This window comes from Prosopis cineraria, unplaced genomic scaffold, assembly GCF_029017545.1.
Source record: "Prosopis cineraria cultivar Desert tree isolate PC_DT_omini unplaced genomic scaffold, ASM2901754v1 PC7, whole genome shotgun sequence".
NCBI classification, from domain to species: domain Eukaryota; kingdom Viridiplantae; phylum Streptophyta; class Magnoliopsida; order Fabales; family Fabaceae; genus Prosopis; species Prosopis cineraria.
The window spans coordinates 35,456,848-35,481,883 of NW_026555338.1; the positions used below are offsets into that span (position 1 = coordinate 35,456,848).

Below are 25,036 nucleotides of genomic sequence, written 5' to 3' on the forward strand. Positions count from 1 at the left end.
AATTCAAAATGAGAGCCAAAAGCAAAGGGAAAAGAGAAAAAGAAAACCAATAAAACTGAAAAAGTGATAATTATTTTCTATGGTAGTTGATAAAGGGGAACTGTCAACCCTTACCGCCAATCATCTAAAATCAAGGTCAAACTGAAGTTTTAATCAACATTTTCTCTCTTTGATCCTACTGCAGGTTTTACAATTTAAAAAGTCAGCTCCGTCTTTACTCTTAACACATGTTCTTCTAATCACCGGCTATCGTATACGTAGAATTGCACTATAATCAATCATATATATGCACCTATCGATTAATAATCTGCGGAGTGAGATGAGGCCACCGATTCATAATGCAGCGTAAACGTCAATTGTTCATGCAATGCGCCGTATATAAATGTATATATGTACATACTGCATGCGTACATTATGTCAATCCTAGTCAAATACGGAATACGGTATTGCAGTCACACCGTGGTTGAGATTTGAGAAAGACGTGGTGTAATTATACAAGCTGGCCGGCGCCAAATCCTTTTGACTTGAAATATGTAACCCCTATTTTCATAACCCTCGGCTATAAAAACTGTGGAAGTGTTTGCCATCAGAAGCAACAAAGTTTCAGTTTCCAACTTCAGAGCCATCATCAATTCCATCTCAATTGGTAAGAAAACACTAGCCAGTTTCCTCTATCCTTCTGGAAAAATTATCCACGTCGATACTATCTGCTTCAATAATGGGAAGAGCACCTTGCTGTGACCAAAACGGACTCAAGAAGGGTCCATGGACCCCCGAGGAAGATCTAAAGCTTATCAACTACATCGAGGCTCATGGACCAGGCAACTGGCGAACCCTCCCCAAGAAAGCAGGTACCATTTCTTCTCTTCTCAGATTTCTTTTTACTTATTGACAATCATTTGGTTTTGGTTTTGGTTTTCTCGCTGATTAGCACATTGTTTAATTTGACATAAAGGTCTGCAAAGATGTGGCAAAAGTTGCCGCCTTCGATGGACAAATTACTTGAGACCCGATATCAAGAGAGGGAGATTCTCCTTTGAGGAAGAAGAGACTATCATTCAGTTGCACAGTATCATGGGAAACAAGTACGTCTTTTTTTCATCTCCATAACAAAGTTTCACTGTTTGTCATGAATTAAACTAAAACATAAAAGCCCAAACCTCTTTGGTTTCTGCGTGTTCAGATGGTCTGCTATAGCAGCACGATTACCAGGACGAACAGATAATGAAATAAAGAACTACTGGAACACCCACATTAGGAAGAGACTGCTTCGGACGGGAATCGATCCTGTTACTCATGCCCCACGCCTCGACCTTCTTGAGATGTCCTCTATTCTAACGTCGGCGTTGATGACCAATCGATCACTTCTGCATCTGCAAAGTTTACTGGGGGCTCAAGCTTTGATGAACCCAGAAACATTGAAACTGGCCACCACTCTGTTAGCGTTCAAGAATGAGAGCCCAGATTTAGTTGCACAGAATCTACAACAAATCCTGCAGGATGGGAATCACCAAGTAGACTTTCAAGCCTCCCCAGTCAGTCAGATGCCAACTCAAACAGCCAACATGCGTGAAGGCCTTTCAAGCAACATCGCAAGCATGTGCTGTTCAAGTCCGGTAGAGACTTCACTTCCTTCATATTTGTGTGAGAATCTTAAACCGCGAGAAAACGGAGTTGATTTGCAAGGGAACCCAATGCAGTGTTTGATAAACAATGAAAATGTGCAAAACATAGGGTATGAGTCAGTTCTGTCAACCCCTCTGTCGAGCCCAACCCCATTGAATTCATCGTCCACGTATGTGAATAGCAGCGCGGAGGAGGAAAGGGATACCCATTGCAGCGACTTATTCAAGTTCGAAATTCCTGAGAGTCTGGACATCAGTGACTTCTTGTAAATTGTATTTCAGTGCGCAACATTTTTTCCTCCTGTTTCTCGAACTTCGTTTGCCAGACGTCCATGTGCTTTGTTTTTTTTTTTTTTTTTGGCTTGACGTCCATGTGCATTGAAAAAAAGGGATTCTTTAATCTTTATAGACATCTCCCTGTGCTTATCATTAATATTATTGTTTGTTGCTTTTTTTTTTTTTGTGCGGCTATAACGTAATGTTTGGCAGGAGATAAAAATAGGGATGAAGGAAACGTAGGAAATGGAGAGAGAAAACAATATTTTTTCTGGTTACGAAAAAAAAAGAGAGAGAAAAAAATAACATATAATATTAACATATTTTTATCTTTAACTCTTTTATCAAAGTACGGAAAGATTTTAAAGAAAAAAATTTCATTTTAAAATTTAACTATCAATTTTTTTATTGCCTCCTCTTGCTTTCCTCTGTTTTCGTCGTAACTTTCTCTCTACCAAATTCTCATCAATGAATTTCATTCCATAAGATTTTGTAATTTCAAATTTTAATAATTTAATAATTTTAAATTGGATAAAACAATTTATAACTATGTTTTTATTCAATCAACGATAGAAATTATTATGTATAAAATATATTAAAATATTAAATTTTATTATATATAAATATTTTTATAAATAATAAAATTATTATTGTCTATATAAAATTAATAATTTTTTTTCCTTTCTGTTGGTTTTTGAGCCAGCCAAGTATGACGAAAGAAAATTATATCCCTCTAACTTTCTCTTTTTTCATTTTTTTTATTTTTCCCTACAAGCCAATCACAACATAAGGGTCAGAATTCTAGCACCCCCTCCCCCTCTTCGTCAATTCGAGTTATTTCGTTTTTGATGAATTCTTCTACAGCCCACAATTATTAGTTGTGAAGCTCTGAAGGCACATTGGAAGATAAATGAGACAATTATATTAAAGTTTCATGGGAGTTAATTACTGTAAAATTTATTAATGACTGAACTAAACTGTATTGACAACACAATCAATTGTTAATGCAGTTTAGTTTAATTATTAATGAATCTTATAGTAATTAATTTTTTTGTGTGAGACCTAATTATAATTTAGATAAATTTTATATGAAAATATTTAGAATTGTGAAGTAGTGGGAAACATACACGTCCCAGTTTGTTCTCATGTGTGTGCGCATATCTGGATGACTGGATATATTTAATGGGCATGCATATAAATAAGATTTGACTATTGATGATTTATTAATTGAATCATTTACTATACTATATTTTTTTGGCCAAATAATTTATTTATGTTTTAATATATTATTAATGGGCAGCCTCCTCTTCATAGGCATGGCTATAATACTTTTTATAAATCATGGATGGATAATATATTTTTTATAATTTATTATTTGCAAACCACGTAAACTGTACAGCAATTATGCCCTGTGACTCTACGCATTCTACTACTCTATTTTTTACCTGCTCTCTTTACTCTTTTGCTATTTAAATTTAAACTTTAACATTTTCAAGTAAAACTTTATTCAAATCAAATTGAATTAAGGGAATTTGGATCAACACCGAAGTGAAGATTAATCGGACGGCTTGTGCGATATCGTGAGTTGTTCAAAAGGCTCATTATGTACTATGGACACGGAGCTACAAGGATTTGACGCGATACCGAACAAGTAATAAATATGCAAGGGAATGAAGGAAAAGGTGAAGTGAAGGAGGGTGCCACCTGACACTAAAAGCCATTTAGCGATCATAATGTCATGATTAGTTTGTAAAGACACAGTCTCAATAACTCATGATTATAGCCACGTGGCCGAATTGTATCCCCTGACCCCCATTATGCTCGCACACTGCCTTCAACTACAGCTGAATCACGTCATCTTTTCAAGACATCAATCGTCCGGTAAATATCCATCTTCCTTGTTTCCCCTCAGCATCATTTCTCGGAATCATGAGTAGCAGAACAGAGGAAGATGCTTCGTGTCCGGAGACCCAGAGGAACCACGGCAGAAAAGTAGTAGCAAGTTTTCATTAAGCTTTATTCTTTTTTTTACTGTCTACTGTCCTCTGATGTTTGCCCATGCTTAATTAAAAGTTCTTAAAATAATATCATGATGGGAGAAAATAAGGTGCGACTATAAATAAGAAGTTGGCCCCCCGTCAACTGTCATGCATATGTATGTCTTCAATCACCAGCGGCAGCAATAGGAAAGTGGGATAACTGGCCAAAGCTGGCTCCCTGAAAAAGTCACGTATCATGCTTCACGCCAATTCCTTCCCACCAACACCCCCTGCTTTTTCAAAAAGCGTAATTATCTGTTAAGAATAACTAATACAATAAAACACAGCGACTTGTAATTAAATAGTAGATTTTGGGTTCTGCTTCTGTGCTCCTAGCTTGATTTTAGTTTTAGCAGCGAGGACACTCTGCCACATTTAGAGACGCAGGCTTTTCTTATCCAAGTCGGTCGTGTCTTCCACTCTCGCTCCCTCGGTTAAAAAAACCAAAACAAAACAAATCTCACTCTGTTGGTTGTCAAATCCAGTGGCTTTTTGCAGCCACATTGAACACAAGAAGACGTGTGAAATATTAATAATTAAATTACCGAAATGTGATATCTGAGCGTAGGCGTAGCTCCTCCTTTTCTAAGGTGGAGGGAGAACATCCCATCCCCATCCCCATCCCCCACCACCACCACGAGAAGCAGAAACCCGCGGAACATCAAGCATTGTCCCACTTTAATCCTTTATTGGTTCAAACAGTACCGTATGAATCACCCAAATGCCAAAAGGCTCGAGGTTTTGAATCCTCGCCTCTCTTTTTAGAGCTCCCTTTGCCCATAATTCCCAGCAAACATAAAAGTCTTCTTTTTCGGTCTTTCCCTACTTTTCCACTTACGCAACCTTTCCCTTCCATTGCTTTTCTCGAATGCCATTTGAGCCCAGAAGCTCATCCGTCATCATCAACATATTCATCTCTTTAGCTTTACAATAATAATAATGCAATCATTTAGGTTCATTCTCGCCTTTCTCATTTGCTTTTTCTCCATATTAACCGTTTCCCTGGCCGGTCTCCTCTCGCAGCCAGTCCACGGCGAGGATGCGTCCCCCAGCACTATCCAGGCTGCGCCGGTTCAAACACCGAGCCAAAATTGTCGCCTCGAGCTCTCTAAAGAGTTATTTGGCGGCGTCGACCACGCTTGCGGCAAGGATCTCGACCGTAGCCGGTGCTGTCCGGTGCTGGCGGCCTGGCTCTTCGCCGCTCACGCTCGGTCGGCTCTGGAGGTTTGGTCTTCGGCTGCTGCGACTGGCGGTGATCTTCCGATGATGCCGGACGACTCGCAGAAGTGTGTGAACTCGCTCCACGACGCGCTTCTGAGTCACAACATCCGGATTCCTTCGCCCAACGCCAGCTGTGACACTATACTGTGCTTCTGTGGAATCAGGCTTCACCAGATATCCTCCCTGACCTGCCCTGCCGCGTTCAATGTCTCTGCGTCTCACAATGCTACTCCAACTTCTGCCGTCACAAACTTGGAGAAGACTTGTCGCAATTCTTCCTACGTTGGCTGCACCAAATGCCTCGCTGCTCTCCAGAAGGTATCCCAATTACAACCCTTCCCCATTTTTGTCTATGTTCCTAGTTGTTTTCTCTGAGAAATTTAAATGACCATTAATTAACTACAAGGGTCTGAATTTGTATATGGGAATAGAATACAAATATGGAATACATTTTTGATAAGGTGAAGTCAGTGGAAGCCACTGAGCATTCCTATTGTTCTGCCATTGTTTCCCTTTTGGGTTGACCTCGGAAAGTGACATTCCCGTGCGCAATTCTCAATCAGGGCCTTCTTTTTTATTCGAACTTTGAATATATATGCAGTAATTTTTTTTTAAAAAAAATAAGTGTTGTACAGAGAGAAATTATGGTTGACAGGTGAAGGGATACAAGAAGGAGAGTGAGAGGGGAAGAAGCAAAATGCTGAACAGGGACTGCCAACTAATGGGACTGACATGGCTGCTGGCGAGGAACAAAACAGCGTACATACCGACCGTTTCGGCAGTGTTGAGAGCAATCATGTACAGCGGCCACACACAGGAATCCAAGTGTAGCCCCGATCAGGACAACATGCCCCTGGCCGTTGATTCCCTTCAGTTCGACAATGCCCGGGCCTCATCTTCCCCGTTTACTTTTTGGGTTCCTCTTCCTCTTCTCACCCTCTTCGTTCTCATTTCTGCTTTTCCATAGCCTCCTCTCCCCTTCCTTACTTTGTCTTGTTTCGTAGCTTATTTTCCCCCTTTTGACTCTTTTCTCTTCACTGTATATTTCAGTTTTTCTCCTCTCCCCTTGACTACATGCGTGCGCATACTAGCCTATTAGCATGCCATGAAGAGTAAATTATAAAATATTTTTAAAATAATTTTTTTATTTAAAATACAAGGCACTTTAAATATATTAAAATTTCATTAAATGCATTAATTTTAAATTTATTTTTTTCTTTCTTTTTAATTAATATATAATAAAAATTTTTAAAAGTTTATATTTTTATTTTGAAAAGATAACATTGTTAAGTATATCTATTAAATTTATTAATATATAAAATTTATCTAAAAGCACTTTATAATTTAAGATGAAGGAGTATTTCTATCTTTCTTTCTTTTTTGAAAATCTAAGTTCAATAACTTCCTACACCTAAGGAGCAATGTGAAGTTCTCACTCCGTTTTTATTTATAAAAAAATTATTATTTTTAATTTTTTATATAAGTACGATCATGTATTTTAATGAATATTTATTACATATTTTTTAAATTGCCTCTCATAATTTACATTAATAAAAAATAATTAATAAATGTTTATTTTGGTTAACATAATATATTTTAGTTTAATTTTTTATTTTTAAATATAATTATTATGATTAATTATATATATAAAAACGGAGGGTTCCAATCAAAAGAAAAGAAAAGAAACAGAGGGAGTAGAAAGTTTCATATAACATAATGATTGATTCTTGCCTTGTTTTCGTCCAATTATTTCACTGAATAGTCGCATATTTATTAGAAAGCAAAAGAGGATCAATCACGGTGCAGCAGAAGCTTGAAAAAGCTCACTCCAATTGCAGAACGCAGTTCTACAAAATTACCTATTTAATATTAGTTCGCTTGACAAAGGCCATTGCAATCTCCTGTAATCTGTTATTTGTTATTTCTGTGATCTGTCACGTGCCAATAATAATTAGTGCAGTACCCAAACCCGAACATACAAATTCTTTTCTTTTTCCTTTTTCTTTTTTGATAAAGTAGAGGGCAAAACCCAATTACAACAAAATAAAACTAAACGGCACTGTGATTCCAAACAATCATATCACTATGCACTAGGGTCCGTATGTTTTGCGGGACTGTGTCATAATAAGTAGAAGAGTTTTTTTTTTTTTGAATACAAGGATACAGAAAAATTGTGTAAAAGAAGAAAAAAATTAAGTCATATTAGATTCCATAAGGGATCTGCATTCTGGAGGTGGATGATTGTAAATAATAAGGTTGAGATTATCTCGAGATGCAAGGTGAGCAAGCATGTTCACACATCTGTTTGCTTCTTTGAATGTGTAGTCGAAGGTAATGATCTAATCTTTCATGATAAGAGTTCTGACTTTGTTGATAATTCCAGAGAGAGGATGGTTATCAGGAAAATTATGTTAGATAAGTGAAAGTGCTTCCACAGAATCAGAGCAGATGTTGATTTTGTCGAAATGGGCATTCCAACAAAGCTGAAGTCCTTCTAAAATGTCTAATAGTTCTGCTGTAGTGCTTGGATGACAATCGAGGTATTTGAAAAAACCCTCGATCCAATTCCTTTTATCATCTTGTATGATTCCACTATAAGTAGCAGCTCCGATAGAGTTGACAACCCCATCAATGTCAAGATGGATTTAGCCTGTTTCTGGGGGTGTCTAATATGCCTCTAGCCTTTTGCAATCGTGACTTAGGAGGTTAACTTTAGATTGAAGCCTTATGTCATTGGTGATTTGTTGGGTACTGGAGAAAGCAATGTCAACATTCTGAGAGATGTATCCGGAATAGATTTTTTTGCAACGTGTCTTCCAGGTGTTCCAGCAAACTTGAGCGAAAAGTCTCTACTAAGGGATCTTTCTTGTATTTAGATTTTCTGCCTTAACTTTTGCGTTCCAAATTATCCAATCCTGCATGGAAAGGGAAAAGAAAGTATTAAGTTTTGAGGGTTTCACCAGTTTAGTCCAAATGTTATGAGCTTCTAAGCAGTCTTGTAGAATATGGATTGAGGAATCAAGAGAATTGCATCCAAAAAAAGATCTTTGAAGAAGAGTACTCCTTTTGGTGTAGGTAGAATTGAGTTGTAGTCTGTCCCAAGCAGCCTTCTAAAGAAAGTACTTGATTTTTTTATCAGTAGGTCATTGTCAAATCCTAACCTAAATGTTGGTGTTCCTTTTGAGAGAACATAGCCTTGTAGGCCGATTTGATGATAAAGTTGCCATCAGAGGATGGTCTCCAAACAATGACATCATCCTCCCCATCAGGATTAGGTGGTCTTACCAGCACAATGAGTCTTATCAGCTTAGAAGGGAAGTGATGATTCATAAGACTAAAATTCCATCCCCCTACAGAATTACAAAGACCAGAAACACGAGCATGAAGAATAGGCTCCGCACTAGGGTAAGCATAAAATACAAGAGGTTCTGGAAGAGGGGACCACTTACTGTACCAAAAGGAGGTATGATCTCCCTTATCAATTTTCCAACCAACATGTGCCATGAATTTATTTTAGACTTTGCAAATACTACTCTAAGTGAAAGAGGAGGAGTTAGTTTGTAAACTATAGGAATAGTGGGACTTATACATTTATATTTCTCACGAAGAATCTTGACCCAAAGCCGATCTGGTTAAGTGATAAGACCCCAGCAAAGTTTCATAATGAAGGCAATGTTTTAGCTCTCAAGATTTCTGATGCCAAGACCCCCATTAGATTTATCCATAGTAATATAATCCCAAGAAATTAGGTGAGGTTTTTCGTGCCCATCGAAGGAGTCCTAGAGGAAGTTTCTAGAATTTTTCCCCAATTCCATAAGAACATTGTTAGGTAACAACATGGTTTGCATGGTATAGCTAGGAATTGCTAAAAGAATAGAATTAATAAGAACAGTTTTCCCAGCAAAGTTAAGAAATTGACTTTTTCAATTGGTAAGGCGAGAGCAGGCTTTGTTAAGTAAAGGAGCAAAGGTAAACTTAGAAGCCCTTTCATGGATTAAGGGAATTTTCAGATATTTGTTAAGATTACTCGTGAGGGGAATTCCTAATTCAGTGCTAATTTGAGAAGCCCTAGTAAAATTGACGTTCCTAGAACAAAAGAGCTTAGATTTCCCAATGTTAACTTTTTGGGTAGAAGCATTGCAAAAATTTAAGAGGCGTTGTTGAATAATCATAACTTGGTTAATAGATGCCTCTACAAAAAGTAACAAGTTAGCAGCAAAAAATAAATGAGAAATAGGAGGTCTATTAGTTGTTAGTTTAATTAGTTTTTACTCATTTTTATCAATGGAACTAATAATACAATGACTAAGATGTTCATTGCACAGAACAAATAAATATGGAGATAAAGAGTCTCCTTGTCTTATGCTGCGAGAGGGAACGAATTCTTCAATAGGTTCACCATTCCAAAGGACCCTCATATGAGAAGTAGAGATGGCAGCTCTAATCAATTTTCTGAGGTGAGTATTCAAAACAATGGAATGAAGAGTGTCGTCAATGAAATCCTAAGAGAGTCTATCGAAAGCTTTCTTAAGATCTACTTTAAGAGCTATGAAACCTTTCTTTTTGTTCATAATCCTCATAGAGTGAATGATTTTCTGAGTGATTATGATATTATCACTACTTTGCCGACCCTGGATAAAGCTACATTAAGAATCCCCAATAAGATTGTTCATACATTAACAAAAATGATTAGAGAGAATTTTAGTTATGATTTTGTAGCTGATATTACAGAGAGATATAGGCCGGAAGCCCTTCATACAAGTAGGGTTATCAACTTTAGGAATGAGAGTAATGAATGTGTCATTTATCTCACTAATGGTGTCTAGATTGATAAAGACCTTTTTAATGAGTTCGACAATGCTGGTTTTGAGATCATTCCAATAATCGTGGATAAAACCAGCATTGATACCATCCAGCCCCGGGGCTTTAAAGGCTCCACTATCAAAAGCAACGATCTTGATTTCCTCATCGGTAACCTCTCTATGGATAGAATGGAGTTGTAAAGCAAAGAGAGGTGGAAATCCCTTATCAGTGATGAGCTTGTCTTTTGCAGGAGCACCTTCCTTATAAAGATTTTCAAAATAAGAGACAGCCATGCTTTTCAAAGTATTAAGGTCTGAATCCAAGTATCATTGTCAAACTTGAGAGCTAAGATTTCGTTTCTTTTCCTTTTAATGATAGAGGTGGCGTGAAAAAATTTAGTATTCCGATGGCCCCAATTCAACCATTTGCATTTAGATTTCTAAAACCAAATCAATTCCTCCTACAAGATGACCTTGTTGAATTCTTCCCATAAAAAATTTTCAAGTTTTCTAAGAAAATAATTATCAAGTTTTTGGACAAATCCATGTGTATAAAACAGTATTCTGCATCTCTCAATTCGTAAGAAAGTCCACCGGATGAGCTGGATTATTCTCAAGAAGAGTTTTAATCAAAGCATTTCACAATTGAATTATCGTTTTGCTTAGGAGTCAACGTCGACGTGTCATATATATCTTAAGTTTTGACGCGAGGGGAGCGTTGAATGTATCAGTGACGGCGTTCCTGTTTCATAATTCACATTAACATTATTACGACGTTCAGTCTGAAACCGTACCGTTGGAGCAGAGAAAAATCAGTCCGTTCATTCTAATTAGAGGCTTCATTCGCATGCTTCTTCCAAGACCAACAATTGTGACCGACCAAAGATGTCTCTCCTCGCCTACATATTACTGTTGTTTTTAGTTTAGGAACCTTGTTTATCCACATTCGAACGCCTTTCTCAATGATGAGTGAGACCGTAGATGCTCATTATTCCACCTCAATTGATAATTATCCTTTTGATAACGGCAGGATTTAGAATTCAAAAAAAAAAAAAAAACAAAACTTAATCCTTGACCATGAGCAAATATAAGTTTACAGGCATGTGACTAGCTGCAATTCCCACCAAAATAGGAGAGATTCTCTCCAGCAGCAAGAGAAATCGGGTGGAGAGAAAAACAAAATTTTTTGATGGACCCCACGTGTTAGGTAGTTCTCACAAACCTCTTTTCTTTTTATTCTCTATTTAGACTATAGATTTACGTGAAGAGAATCAAAGCTCTACTAAAATACTAGGCAGGCAGCTAAATAGTAAATAGTCTCCTTTTTTGTGAAATTTATCATCATATCTTAACTGTTTTTAAATTGATGTTCACACCCTTAATGAAAAAAAATTCATGTAAAGGACGATGTCTTGGATTTGAGGCCTGCTTCTAATAATTCTATTAGAAGAATGATTTGATTTGATATATATTATTCACTGCATTTGCATGTAAAGAAAAGCATCTATTGGTACCTAAAGTGTCTTATAATCTGACAGATTACCCCCACTAGAAGAATGAAGCAGAAGAACACTAACAAAAAATGGAACAAAACAGACAGACGAATATGAACACACGAAGATTTCCCACCAAATAGTGGCTGGATTGGAAAGGAATCTCACCAACCTTTGCCTATCAACCACAACCAATCAAGCGTGACTCCTGCAAAAATACCTGCAAGAAGAAACAGCACCAATATATTTCCCAAGGCATTTTGTTCCGGTCCCTACAGACGCAAAATGACAAAAACCCCGATAAGATAAATGAAATCCTCGAATTCTAAATCATGCAAAGATTTCTGACTTCCGTGCATGTGTCAAACAAACAAACCTTGTAACCTTTTGGTGCAGCTGTGAGAACAGAGACAGTGAGGTATCCATTGGACAGCCCCAAGAAGGAGGTTAACATTATCATCCATCCCTGGTCACCATGCTTTGCAGTGACATAAAATGCAGGAATCAGTAAGAAGCGACTCAGAATTGCCGTCATGATTATCCTTCGGGATTCCAGCTTCAGGAATTTCGACAGCGGAATGTATCTTCCGATCAAATCACTCACGTTGTACATTGCAATTAGCACAAGAGCATACCTAAAATATTAGGAAATATCACCTCTTGCAGTCCCCATATGAATCAAAACGCACCAAAAAATCTAATCCCTTCTTTGGGTCAGGACACAAGGACCACAAAAATAGGTGGGGCAGTTTATGCCCGAAGAGAAGCAAGAATGAAGGAATCAAACATATTATACTGTAATGAACATACCAGGTGCCCAAACTGTGTGATCCAGTATCTTCTGACAAAAATCCAGGGAAAATAGATAGTGTTAGCACATAGATTAGGAACATATCAAGTGCATAATCAATGTTTTCTAGTAACAGCTGCTTGTTTCCCTTCCGCTCTAGTAGTTTCGGGTCCTCCTCATCCTGGAAAAAAGAAATGGCTTTATCTCATAAACTGATTAATCTTGAACAATGAGCAACTTACTTTCATTGGAAAGAGGAAAGAAGAAGCCATACTCTTTCAATGCTTGATGTCTGGATGCCACCAGCAGCAAGATCATCTGTAACAGTTTTGGATCCTTCAGCGGCTGCTCTTGAACGGTAGTACTTGACAATCGGTAGTTTAGGAAAGGCAGATGCATAGAGCAGAACACAAAGAAGCTCAAACAATATCGATATGGCAAAGAACAAAACTGCAATAACCGTATAACATGATTAGTGATCAGTGGCTAAACAAAAAAAGAACAGTATATGACCATCACATATGTTACTTAGTTCGATGGCCACAAGCAGGAAATGGAACGGCCATCACAGAATTCTGAGGCAACTAAGAATTTTCAATCACCTCTTCAAATAGAAAGGCAAATGCAATCAAACCAAAATGAAAAGAACATGAACAGATCTTGTCAAGGTCATGAGAAAGCGCTGCTAGAAAAAGATATCTTCTCCAATCTCTTTGACCCCCCCTTCATCTAGGGTGGTAGTTGACGAAAAATCTCTTTTGACTTTCTTTTTATATCTGCTTTTTCAGTTATAATACAATCTTTTCCATTCGAGGAAAAAAAAAAATCTATTCAAACTAAAATGAAAGGAACATGGACAGATCTTGCTAATAGGAGTACAAAAACTAAAACTATTTCCATGATAAGCATCAATGCATTTAAATTCTAAGTTAGCTGCCTACCGGAAAGCACCCGAAGTAATATACATTATCTACTAATGAACAGATTATAAGAGACACTGAAATTAGAGGAAGCAAATGACTTCTTAGAGATGTTGTACAGTTGAACTCACTTGCTCCTTTGCGAAGACCGTCCCTAGAATTCTCAAATGCAGCTTTTGTAATTAATCTCAAAGCAGAGGTTAATGCACCTGATGCTGCTAAACCAGCAAGAAAAGACTGCAACAATGACAAGCACAAAATCATATTATACGAATAGCCCATGCCAAACATAAAAATGAACTCCTTAAAGCAATTCTACTGCTAATACTGACCTGAATGAACTCTGGTCTCATGTAAGAAAGGTCTCCGACCATTCCACCTTGCACATGAGCATCTGCAACTCCAAAAGCGCCACTGATGGCACAAATACCAATAAAGGTCCCAATTCCTCCTTTGCCAGATGTTGCTAAATCCAACTAGGGAACATGAATAGGCAAAACAAAATCACAAACAACCCAAAGGAATCAAAAATCGCCAACAAGTGAGGGGGACTTACAATTAACACCAACAGAGTACTGAAGAAGAAAAGAGTATATCCAAATAGGTTCCGTGTTCTAGTGTTGATTTTTGCTTCATTATAAGCCAGTATTGCAAGTGTGCCAAGAGCAAATGGCTGGTATACAAGAGTGAGCACCCGAGAGGGGTGGTAATTCTGCAGAAAGAAAAAAAAAAGGATAATTTAATACCTTAAGAATCAAAACCAACAGTTTCAAAATTCAAACCAACGTTTCATGTTTAATTCCCGTGCCCGCTCTTGCAGGGAAAAGGGCATTATCCGGAAGTGTGTGTTTGTGGAAGAGACTATATGCTTCAAATACCTAAGCCAATATCTTGAATGTTGATAAGAGGACATAGGATTGGGTTAGCTAGCACGTGAAGTTTCATTCGTCAAAATTGAAATAATGAAAAGCTGTCAAAATTTTCAAACTTCAAACTCGTCTTCAAGCAGTTACCATCAGATCACTATAATGAGGAGGTATCTCAGCCCAAAAGAGAATCAATTACCGGAAACAAATACACGTAGTAGTCTTCTATAGTCAGCATACTGTTCCAAGAGAAAAGACAGCCATTGCCAAGAAGCCAGCAGACCAGTATCGCAGCATATTTTCCCTGTTGATGCGAATAATTAGAAGTGAGAAATAATTCGCATTCGCATCGAGGAAGAAATTATAGATTCGATCAAAAACCTCAAGATTGACCCGAGGTATATTCTCGATGGCCATGGCTGTTGCTCTTCAATCAGGTCCTGCAAAACGAAATAGCAGAAGCTGATTTTAGGAGAGCGACATGGATAACTTCAATGAGTCAATGGATAGCAATGCAGCCTCCCTATAAAATATATATATATATATATATATATATTATCCTGCAGGCATATGCAGTTCAAATAATTCAGAGCAGTCCCATAAAAAAAAAATAAAAACTACCAATAGGAGTCCAAACAAAGTGAGGTTGGTTACGTCAAACCACGCATAATTAAGACCAGTACGTAGCAATAAAATAGTGGATCACAATCCGTTATACAATTTCTGCGCAGCACCGGTGATGAGTGAAATACTTCCAATAGTTATATTTATAGCTATTGACAGACTGCCGTGACAGCTACTGTTCCAAAGGATGAACAGGAGGGGAAGAGGGGGCCGAAGACATGGTGATTCACAGAAATTTTAAATTTTTCTGAAACTGAAATCCCCGAGAAAGTTTAAGATATAATGAAAAGAAAAATTCAGATTCCGGGATCCTATATTCTATTTTCAAATGTTCGACTTCGACATGATTGAAAGAGAAGAAGCACCGATTGCGATAAACATAAAGGAAAGAAGAAACAGAGGCAGAACTTACTATAGGGAAGATTCTGCAGAGCAGGCATGCACATGGCGAATCTTTTAGACTTTTTGGATTTTTTTTATTGTTTTAATTTGATTCCAATTATAGAAGCTAATTTGTTGATCCGGAGTCTGCCGAAGTCATGCTCGCGTTCAAACTTGGAAATCAAATAAACATCCTTTCCGATATTACGGGTGCCGATCCTCTTTGGGTCAAATACCGATGGTTCTTTTTTTAAAAAAAAATATATATATTCAATATCAGTATGAATTATCAATTATTAATATCAACATCATAAAAAACATTGCTTCCACCATGAAAAGTGTCAACCGAAAAATCATTAAATAATCTAAACTTTTGTAAAATGAATTAAATACTTCTATAAAATGCTTCTAGTAATATTTAAATAGATAATCCCCCGTTCCACCATAGCTATGTACTATTAGATGTGGGAAGGAGATTTGGAAGTGCAGAGATTGCAAAGTTGGATCTCAACTTGTGTTGATTAGAAGAAGTAAAAGGCTTGACTAATTGTAGTAATTGTTTAGGATCCTCTGGAAGTTTTGGAATGATTGTCATCAAATTGTATGTCTTATAAGTCCTTTTATCAAGCTATTAAAAATTGTAGATGTTGACTAAAAATCATCTTTAGGTTATGTTTATGAGGGTATGCAGAGAGCAAAAAATTCAATTAAAAATTTCATTCGTAAAAAGAAGGAACAATACAAGCCTCACACAAGCATAATTCAAGCTTGGTGGGATAAGCATTTGAAGTATAATTTGCATGCAGCAGCCTACTTTTTAAAACCTGCATTCTTGTATGATCAAGGATTTATTGAGAAGAGTAAAGTGACAGAATCAATGTTGAATTATTTTTCAATATACAAGTCTACCTATAAATATTCTGACATAATTTCTGAAGTGCAAATGTAGGAGATGTTTGCATCTCATGATTTTCAATATACAAGTCTACCTATTTAAATATTTACAAGTCTACCTATTTTGGATTCATCAAATGCTATAAGAGTTGAAAGAAATGTTTGCGATCTTCAACATGATTTTGGAAGTTTAATTTAAAAGATTTATATGGCAGTTAAATGTTGTAGTTTTTTAGTTAAATTTGGACCATTGAATTGTATGAGAATGTTAGACTATAGTGTTGTGTTGTGCATGGCCATAAATGACTTTAAAGTACACCTTTGAACTTTGAAGTATGATAAAATTATCACTTTATTAGTAGTTAGTTATCTTTAAATTATCATATTTCTTAAAATTTTTAATGTATAATATTTAAAATATATTAATTTAATTACAAACAATCCAACTTTGATCAGTGTCTTTATCAGTTCAATGTTCGATTCGGTTTTAATAACATTGGAGAGGATGATTCGGTTTTAATAACATTGGAGAGTATGCTGTTTATGTGTGGATGCGTTGAATATCGTGTCCATTAAGGAGGCTCCACTCACGCATTCATACTAGTTTCTTCTATAGGAAAATTTTTAGGTGGAACCCCTGATCAAACGTCATGAAAAAAAAAACTCTTCAACTTTTAAAATTTCATTGCATAATCTAGCACTGAATTAAAATTAAATTTGTAATAGAAATAATAAAATTATTTTCATTTAAATGAATAACATATTATAGATAAGATGATTTATTCGTTCTTACATTATTTATTTACTTACGGAACGTTGTCAATTAACTAACGTCACTTGTTTATAATTCTAGTTTTACTTAATTTTATTTCAAGTGTTGATTTCATGATAAGACAGTTTATTCATTTTGATATTGTATGTTGTTCATTTATTTATGAAATATTATTTATTTTTTTACTTCAATTGTTTATAACCCTTAAAATGAAATTAAGTGAAAGTATGATTATAAATAAATGAAGTAATGAAATAAACAATATTTTGTAAATAAATAAATAACATATAATATATGATAAATAAGTTGTCTTACTTATGGTATGTTGTTCATTTAAATAAGGACATTTTATTATTTTTATCATGAATTTAATTTTATTCAGTATCAAGTTTTGTAGTAAAATTTTAAAAATTTAAGAGTTTTTTTTTTTTTATATTATGTTTGGCCAAAGTTCGTCATTGAAATTTTTCCTCCTTCTTCTACTTGTTCTTTTATTTTTTTTTTCTTAAAGGTATTAGACTAGACTAGTCATAATGTCATATAGCGTGGGAAAATGACAAATGATGTCACCGTTTCTCCTTTTCCTAAATAATAATATTTTAAAATCTCTCTGAAAGCGTATCCAATGAAATTCAATATCCCATTTTATATCTATGTTCAATTAATTATTTTTCTATGAAATGCTCATTCGGATTACTCAGGCACATGATCAATGTAATTTAAAATTATTTAAACTCAATCATCAATGATTTATGTATAATTTAACTTATCACTTTTTAAACAAACTATTGCTATGTTTTGAAGTTTGAATCCTCAAAAGCAAATTTACCAAATTGAAACGAGGAAGTGGAAGCGGCCACGGCTACTCCAGGCATGGCGATTGATTGTGGGTCTGATTCGTAGCTTTCTGTTGTCATATTTTCTTTTGCTACTCATTGACCAAAAAAAGAAAGAAAGAAAAAAAACTAGCCACAGCCATTTCTCATTCCTGGTGGCCACGGATTTCACTGCATCACTACTAAATAAAGGAAAAAAAATTAATAACCAAGCTATATCCGTGAAAGTGCGTGCAACCTCAAGTTGAAATTGTTGGATTTGGATCGGTTTGTGAGGGGTCAAAATATTTTGAGTCCTTTTTGGTTGTGTAAATTATATTAAATCAATTAATAATTAAATTAATTAGTTTTCACTAAAATCAAGAATATAATAGAATGTGATTTGATTCTTGACCAAAAAATCGCGAATTATCTTATTTGATTAAGATATTGCAAATAGTTGGATATGCCAATCCCAATCATTTTATTATTATACAATATAATTTTTGTTGATATATTTTCTAAATTATGACACATACCCAAGGTAGTCGTTTCGTTTTCGGTCTCTCCTTCACAGATCTCGTAGTTGCAAATTATTAATTAGCTTCCATTTCGGGCTTACATCCATATCCCTATACATGGGGAAAAAAAAATGGCTGAAACGACGGACAAGTTGGCAAAGCGTGGCGGTCCTATTTATTCCGCAGACGCCTCAGCAACTGTTCAAAAGGAGACGATACATCGAATGCGAGGTGACGCGCATACTCTTCAACCTTCTATCTGGCCACCCTTTTACTACTTCGGGTATTGATTCTTGGGATTAAATTATATAAATAAAACCAGCGACAAGATGGACAAAAGAATTACGGGCGGAAAAGAAAAGAAAAACGTGGTTCTGCAGTTTCCTTTTCATCTTATGATTTTCAATATACAAAATATTAACTACAATGAACATAAAATGCTCCCATGGATTTAGTACAAAATCCCATTGTTATGTTGCAGATCAAACCTGTGATAGATAAGGGACGGCTTCCATAGACTTAAGCCCACCATGGAGCCTCTCCTGTTCTGAAATCTGTTTCAACCCAAGGTACAAACACGACTTTCCCATCATCTATGTCACAATGCGCCAACGCCAGAGACTGTCCATCAAGAAGAATTAAACATTCTTAATCATATTGGAGATGATTAGAGCTAATTATAGATTTTACACTAATTATCAGTAAATAAACCAACAGTAACAAGTTGACATGCTATGATTGCAAACCATAAGCCAACCTCTACATGCCTCGGTTCTCAGCAATCATGGGCATTAGCGTATTCCTATGGGATAATCTGAGTTTCTTGCTATAACTAAGCTTACCAGGGGAGCAGGTCCTCTCACAACTCTTCCTTGGTCATTGTACTGGGATCCATGGCAAGGGCAGATGAACTTGTTCTCAGCTTGATTCCATGGCACAACACATCCGAGGTGTGTGCACACCGCATTAATCCCGTATGTTGCAAGTGTTCTGTCTTTCTCCACCACGAGATACGTAGGATCTCCCTGACAAGGCCAAATTTGTCAAAATAAACAATGATTGAAGAAGAGCCTTAAGGTTTGACTGCCAGAGAAATAATTTCATCCTCTTTTAATTAATTTCACCAGACTATTATAATTCTGTAGGTATAAATTCGTTCACAAGGGAACCACCGATCAAAATCCGTTTAAGGGTATCAACTATGTTTACTATCCTTGGGAAAGTAGAAGAATGAGAAGCTCACAGATTCACTGTGTTTAATCTGTAGTATCACCCTGCGAGCTTAAGAATTGTGAACGTACCTTCAATCCCTGGGTAAGGGTACGGTCCCCAGGGCCATGTGTCTTCAGCCATTGGTCAGCTACAACATCATTTCCTATGGCATCCTTGGCAATTGTGCCACTACTAGACGATCCTGTGCTGCAGTATTTTCTCAGTTGGTCAGAACTATGAAAGCTTCACAAAACTAGGAGTGAAGCATCACAAAAGGCATCTTTGGCTAGTTAAACAGTTAATCATCAAATGTCTGGATTCTAAATGCAAAATCCATCAGGTAATGGGCATTCTATTAGAATTTTATTTGATAGATTTGTAGCATCAGTAGAAAAAGAATAACATACTATAACATGTTAATCTTCCTTCGCCTCTCGCCATAAAATTCATAAAGTTGAAATAATAACAGAAGAAATTATCCAAGAATTAGTGGCAACTAATATAACACCATTAGTCTATTACTGAATTAAGATGTTGCACACCAATAGAAATGATGGCTTATTCAAGGTTTGTAGAGGAGTCTGGCCCCCCCAAAAAAAAAAAAAAGGTTTGCGCAGAGAAGACTTCTCCCACGGTGTACCTTCAACTATAAAGATCCTTAAAAGTAGTATTCTATTAGTTGAATCATATTATTTCACAAATACCCCAATTCTTAAGTTTGGTGAAGAGAGCTCCAATGACAGGTATTAGAGATGTTCAGAGAAAATACATTTTACAATGGCTCTGGTTCGACCGACAGGCCAATTCACCAAACTATGCGACTCAATATAGAATCCAGGAGTGATTAAGTAGTGCAGGAGCATTCAACTAAAACACACTACGCATAAAGGCTGAAAAGAAATCACTTGATGAATCACAAGAAAAGAGGAGAATAAGGAATTCCAAATGTTACCCCGGTGGGGCGAAGAAAGAGGCGTAAGGGACAAGCATTCCAGCAGTAGGAAGTGAAATAGCACCCAGAAGAAGAAGATTCATGAGCTGCCTTTTCCCCATATCTGGTACTCGATCATCCGCAGGAACACTGGTGGCCTGGCAAACTATTCTCCTTCCCTTGCCCTTCTCCATCGTCTGGGTCCTTATGGGCTTCATAAGAAGGGCTTGTGAAGAACACAGAATTCCATTCTTTCCAGAGCACAGCTGAAAGACAAGAGTCTTTTCCGTGAGACTGAACCTCAGAGTCAAAAAACTATCCTGATCGCTACATAAAATAAAGTAACTTCACCTGCGAGGGGGTTGCCGGAGGCAAAGTGGTGGAAGCCATGGCGGGTGGGAAAAATGATGCACAAGGTGTTGGACGATCGGTTTCAAGACCTTACGCACCATAACCAGTTGGTGGATAAGGCGCGCTGCCACGTTGGGAGGTATATAACCACATGTTCAGCAAATTTGGGATTACGATGGTTTTTTTTTTTTATCTTTTTGCGAAGGCACTGTCTTCAGATTTTTATTTTTATTTTATTTCGTGGGCCGAACAAGGCCGTCATAACTTCTGTTTTTGGACATGTCACGTTTTCTCTTGCGGGCAAGTACTGGAAATGCAGGCCGTAGGATTCACCGGGTATCCAAGTCAAAGATGGGGCCCAAATATGATCATGGACTTGTGGTAATGGACAATGGGCCTAAAGAAGGACAAGTCTGGTTGAGGGGTCAGGTGAAGGATAAAGTGATGGCGGAATCGAAGCGTTGGATTGGTTACATATTTGGCTGAAGTAAGAGTGATAAAGAGGGAATAAGTCATGAAAGTCAAGAGTATCGACTTGGAAATAAGTAATTAAATCTCAGATGGAAATTATGTGAGTTTAGTTGTGAACAAGTGCACAGACAGAAGGGTGTGAGTCTTTGGAATATAGAAACGGAAGAAAGGGTATGGCCAGAAACAAGAAGTGACGGGGGCAGAAGAGGGTGATAACAGTCCAAACGAACATAATTATGGATGTAGGCTTCTAACTTTGTCTGGGCGCAGGGGAAGGCCCACTCACTTGTCTACCGCCTCCGTTGCCAACGCTATGCATATAATGATGCTGCTCTCTGCATGGGGGGTATGGCGTGCTCCATCCACTCATCATCCCCCCCTTCCTCCTTCTTTCTATATAATTTTCATCCATTTCTCGGGTCCTCAGTAAATAGTAAATACGGTGATATCATTTGAAGCGAGAAGCGTGCTCTCTCTTTTTTCTCAGCTGTTAAAATAAATAAATAAAAAATCCAGCGCTGATCTTCAACAGTCCGCAAATTTTTTTGCGCGCGCGTGTTACCAAAAGGAAAGGAGGCGAAAGAAGAACAAAAGCGGGTTATTAGTCTTGCAGTTAATGAAAAACAAAAAACGGGTGTCTTTAGGCTTTCTCTTGGATCAAGACACAGAGAAGCGAATCTACTAGTTATCGTCAAAGAAGATAACACCCAACAAGGAAAGCAAAAGGAGTGGTCAGCTAAAACCATGTTATAGTAAAAGGAAAGGGCGTGGCACAGAGATGAAGCAAGCTTGAAGCAACCCCGCAAAGCAAACACTGGAACGTTTTTCGAAGACATTTCGGAGCGATCAAACACATTGAAAACCCAATTTGCATGCTGCAATATCCCAAAGCTTCTTGTCTCCCTGCTTTTTTGCTCCTTCCTTCTATCTCATGTGTAACATTTTTTTTTAAGCTTGATTTGGCCTTGAATGCAAGAAACTTCTAGAGCAATAACAGAATGAAAATTAAAGTAAATAAATTTATGTATATTTCTTGATGTACAGTATATACAAGTGCCCCCCTATGTGCAGGGAGATGAGCAATGGAGTGCGTTACAAATGAAACTATCTAGGATAAACTACGCGTGATGTATATCACATGAATTGTTCTGTATGCCTTTTCTTTTGGTTGTCTGATTCTGATGTTTGGTCTTTAGCTGACTTGGAAGTCAATGGTAGCTTATGTGGCTCAATAGAAACAAACAAGTGGTGATTGATGCATTAAATATTTGCGACATTTTCAATTACAACCTTCAATTATAGTAGTATTTTGTTCACGAGGCATCAATCAGATGCATACAATTAAATGAGGGTATTATTGACAAATAAATTTTATTTAGGATAATAAATTAAGAACCTCATTTATTTTCACTAGCTTTATTATTCCTCGCAAGTTAGTTAATCTAACCTAGTTACCTATGAAACTGGAGGGAACATAAATAAGAGCTTGAACATGTAACTGAGATACCCGTGCCACTTTGATTATACTTTTCAAGGGAAGAGTGATTGGGTAAGTGTTTCCTCTAATGCGGAGTCGTATCCCATTAGCTAGATATCATAGGACGGGAAAAAAAAAAAAATCATAAATTACAAACAATTATGCGGTGGCTTTTTGGTTAATCATGCAAAGGCAGTCATTGTCATATTACCGGATAAGGTGTTCTTGGGCTATCAAGCATTTCTTCTCCTGCTAGGTTTCTCTTACTCGATTCATTGCGCTCGACGGGTACAAATTTAAAACGCAAGCCAGCTAGCGTGTTCCATTTGAAAATGGTTTTTTTTTTTTTTTTCCTTTTTGCTGTTGACTACTGATGCAAGTTGAGATGGCTTACAAATTCACTGCTATGTTTGAACTATTTTATGCAAACTAAGATTTAGATTTTTAGAACATTGCCAAAATTTTCTAAAATTACCTTTTAAATAAATTGTAACCCTATCTTCTAAATAAAATTAGTGATGACGAGAACCGGATATCTAAACAGGTCAAGTCAAGCTATGTATATAATATAATACAGCCAAACAAAAAAAGTGTAAGCTGAGTGACCCATTGAATGCCTGGGTCATGGAAATCATTTGTCCTCGTTGACAGCGTGATGGATTTCTCCATCTTCTCATTACAAAACCACTCGTGTTCTCAATCACATATACGTGCATTAATTTGATTAGCATTGTTGACGAAGGATGCAGGGGAGAGAGGGAGAGAGACAGGCGTCTATATTTATAGTTGGTCCCTTGAAATTAAAGGGCCAAAAAAGTCATGAATGATGGAGAGCTCACCGTCATATGTTTTTTTAACCGCAAAGTAAATAAAATGTAACCCCTCCATGTGAGTTAGAGTCCCAAAAGTGAAAGGTCAAAGTCTAAAATATTGAATGGGCTTCAGAGTTCAGAGATAGGTGCGTTGAGAAGCGCAGTGCGGTGCCATTTCTCAGGTCTCAGCTCGCCCGTTACAGTGACTAGACGTATGAGCATATCTGCACTGGGCGGGCGGGACTTGGTTGCTGCCTTCGCTTCAGCTTTTAGCCCCTCCAATACGTTGAGGGAAAAAGCACGGACCCACCATATATTAGCGCACTTGAAGAAAAGCACCGAGATTTGGACTCAACATATATGTGCAAGTTTAGGCTTTTGCCCGTAAAGTTGTCAAAGCTGCATCGTGTCTCTTCTTCAAACAACCATCCATATATATTAGTCTCTGTAACGCCCGGCCAAACCCGAGCCCCTACTTTAAACTCTCTCTATTTAATTATATTTACGTTGAATACTGGAAATCATCCTCTGTAGTATTGGCAGGGCCAGCAACGAGAGCGAGTACAAATTCATTATGAAACACGAAGAGTCGTATCTGTTGGACCAGCAGTTCCTATATGTGGTTAAAACGAGGCCTCTGATTACTAATCCTCCCTTTCTTCTTCTTCTTCTTTTTAAAAATGATGATAATTAAAACGGGAGTACCGATACTTTAGTTCTGATGAGTTGTCACCACTGCAGTTTTAGCCAAGTGCTACTTGTTTATGGATGCTTAATTACATGTTACAAACCTGGGACGCATGATCTCTTTCATTTCAATGCTTACCTCTCTTTTTCTCATCAATATATACATCTAATTCGCCACGTGCGCGCTTAATGTGATTTGAAACGACGGAGGAAGCAGTCCGTCCAGTTTTTGTCTGTCGTGCTTTTATTATTGACTTACTTTACGATGGTGATTTGAAATTATGCATGCAAAATCTAATTTTATATTACGTTTGTTTTAACTACTTGTACTCCTAGTTCGATCCTTTCTACGGATTCATTCAGATTATATTAAGAAAATTAATTTAATTTCTATTTGTGATTAATTCATATGTCAAATATTTGCACCGTTCTAACACGATGACCCCTGCCATTATATTTAATGGAATATCTTGACCAATAATGGCTTTCTAGAGAGAAATTAAGCTGGACGGTTATTATTAGGGGTATTCCAGTTTAAAAACCATTTAATACTGGAGACAAAATGGATCTGGTGGATTTTATATAAAAAAACCAAGACAAATTACTCAAAAGGGTCCTGCGTGAATATTTGGAGCAAGAGGGAGTACTGCACAAACTTGCGTCATTTCGTGTAACATAATTTAAGGAAAGGGAGGTTTAGAGTAATTTGGAATTTATGGGATATTGATGACGAGTACGTAATTCCAAAATCCGGCGTTTATAAATGGGATCGGTTTCCATTTTGAAAGATTCCTATTCCTAATTAATTAATTGAAGATGCATGTTTCTGGAGAGGGAAGCTTTTATCAGCCTTAGTTCATTCAATGCTTGAGTTTTCTGGAGTCAAGTTATTTGAAATTTAAATCCTTAAAGTCCACAGCTGAAAATATTTAACTAATTTTCAGAGAATAGTCGTGCGCTATGCGTGCCCTTTCAACCCAGAGCTCCCTTGGCCTTCTTCCATAGACCCAAGATGAAGTCTCAAAAGTATACTAACAAGAATTTATAAAAGAAAGC

At 36.9% G+C, this 25,036-nt stretch overlaps 4 protein-coding genes across 6 annotated transcripts; 2 read left to right on the forward strand and 2 right to left on the reverse strand.

The window, feature by feature from the left end:
- The first annotated feature begins 616 nt into the window (after positions 1-616).
- On the forward strand, positions 617-2,058 carry LOC129315774 (transcription factor MYB41-like). The gene is made up of 3 exons (XM_054959812.1): positions 617-851; positions 956-1,085; positions 1,184-2,058. Exons 1-3 carry the CDS (start codon positions 719-721, stop codon positions 1,893-1,895), a joined length of 975 nt encoding a protein of 324 aa, XP_054815787.1. The 5' UTR covers positions 617-718; the 3' UTR covers positions 1,896-2,058.
- Positions 2,059-4,335: 2,277 nt separating this feature from the next.
- LOC129315775 (uncharacterized GPI-anchored protein At4g28100-like) lies at positions 4,336-6,234 on the forward strand. Its single transcript, XM_054959813.1, has 2 exons — positions 4,336-5,479; positions 5,817-6,234. Exons 1-2 carry the CDS (start codon positions 4,880-4,882, stop codon positions 6,126-6,128), a joined length of 912 nt encoding a protein of 303 aa, XP_054815788.1. The 5' UTR covers positions 4,336-4,879; the 3' UTR covers positions 6,129-6,234.
- Positions 6,235-11,380: 5,146 nt separating this feature from the next.
- LOC129316026 (equilibrative nucleotide transporter 3-like) lies at positions 11,381-15,228 on the reverse strand. Of its 3 annotated transcripts, none has more exons than XM_054960256.1 (10): positions 15,069-15,228; positions 14,414-14,472; positions 14,232-14,336; positions 13,723-13,878; positions 13,499-13,642; positions 13,298-13,403; positions 12,521-12,696; positions 12,267-12,427; positions 11,833-12,091; positions 11,381-11,728 (listed from the first exon to the last, which is right to left on the reverse strand). In XM_054960256.1, the coding sequence occupies exons 2-10, from the start codon at positions 14,447-14,449 to the stop codon at positions 11,621-11,623; spliced, it is 1,251 nt and encodes a 416-aa protein (XP_054816231.1). In that variant the 5' UTR covers positions 14,450-14,472; positions 15,069-15,228; the 3' UTR covers positions 11,381-11,620. The 3 variants fall into 3 exon arrangements, with proteins under 3 accessions (XP_054816231.1, XP_054816232.1, XP_054816233.1); XM_054960257.1 differs by lacking the exon at positions 15,069-15,228 and adding an exon at positions 14,654-14,916; XM_054960258.1 differs by lacking the exon at positions 15,069-15,228 and having other exon boundaries at positions 11,841-12,091; positions 14,414-14,569.
- A 3,153-nt stretch (positions 15,229-18,381) lies between these two features.
- On the reverse strand, positions 18,382-20,692 carry LOC129315826 (cytochrome b6-f complex iron-sulfur subunit, chloroplastic-like). The gene is made up of 5 exons (XM_054959903.1): positions 20,534-20,692; positions 20,204-20,448; positions 19,341-19,458; positions 18,882-19,064; positions 18,382-18,660 (listed from the first exon to the last, which is right to left on the reverse strand). Exons 1-5 carry the CDS (start codon positions 20,570-20,572, stop codon positions 18,559-18,561), a joined length of 687 nt encoding a protein of 228 aa, XP_054815878.1. The 5' UTR covers positions 20,573-20,692; the 3' UTR covers positions 18,382-18,558.
- Between the last annotated feature and the right edge of the window lie 4,344 nt (positions 20,693-25,036).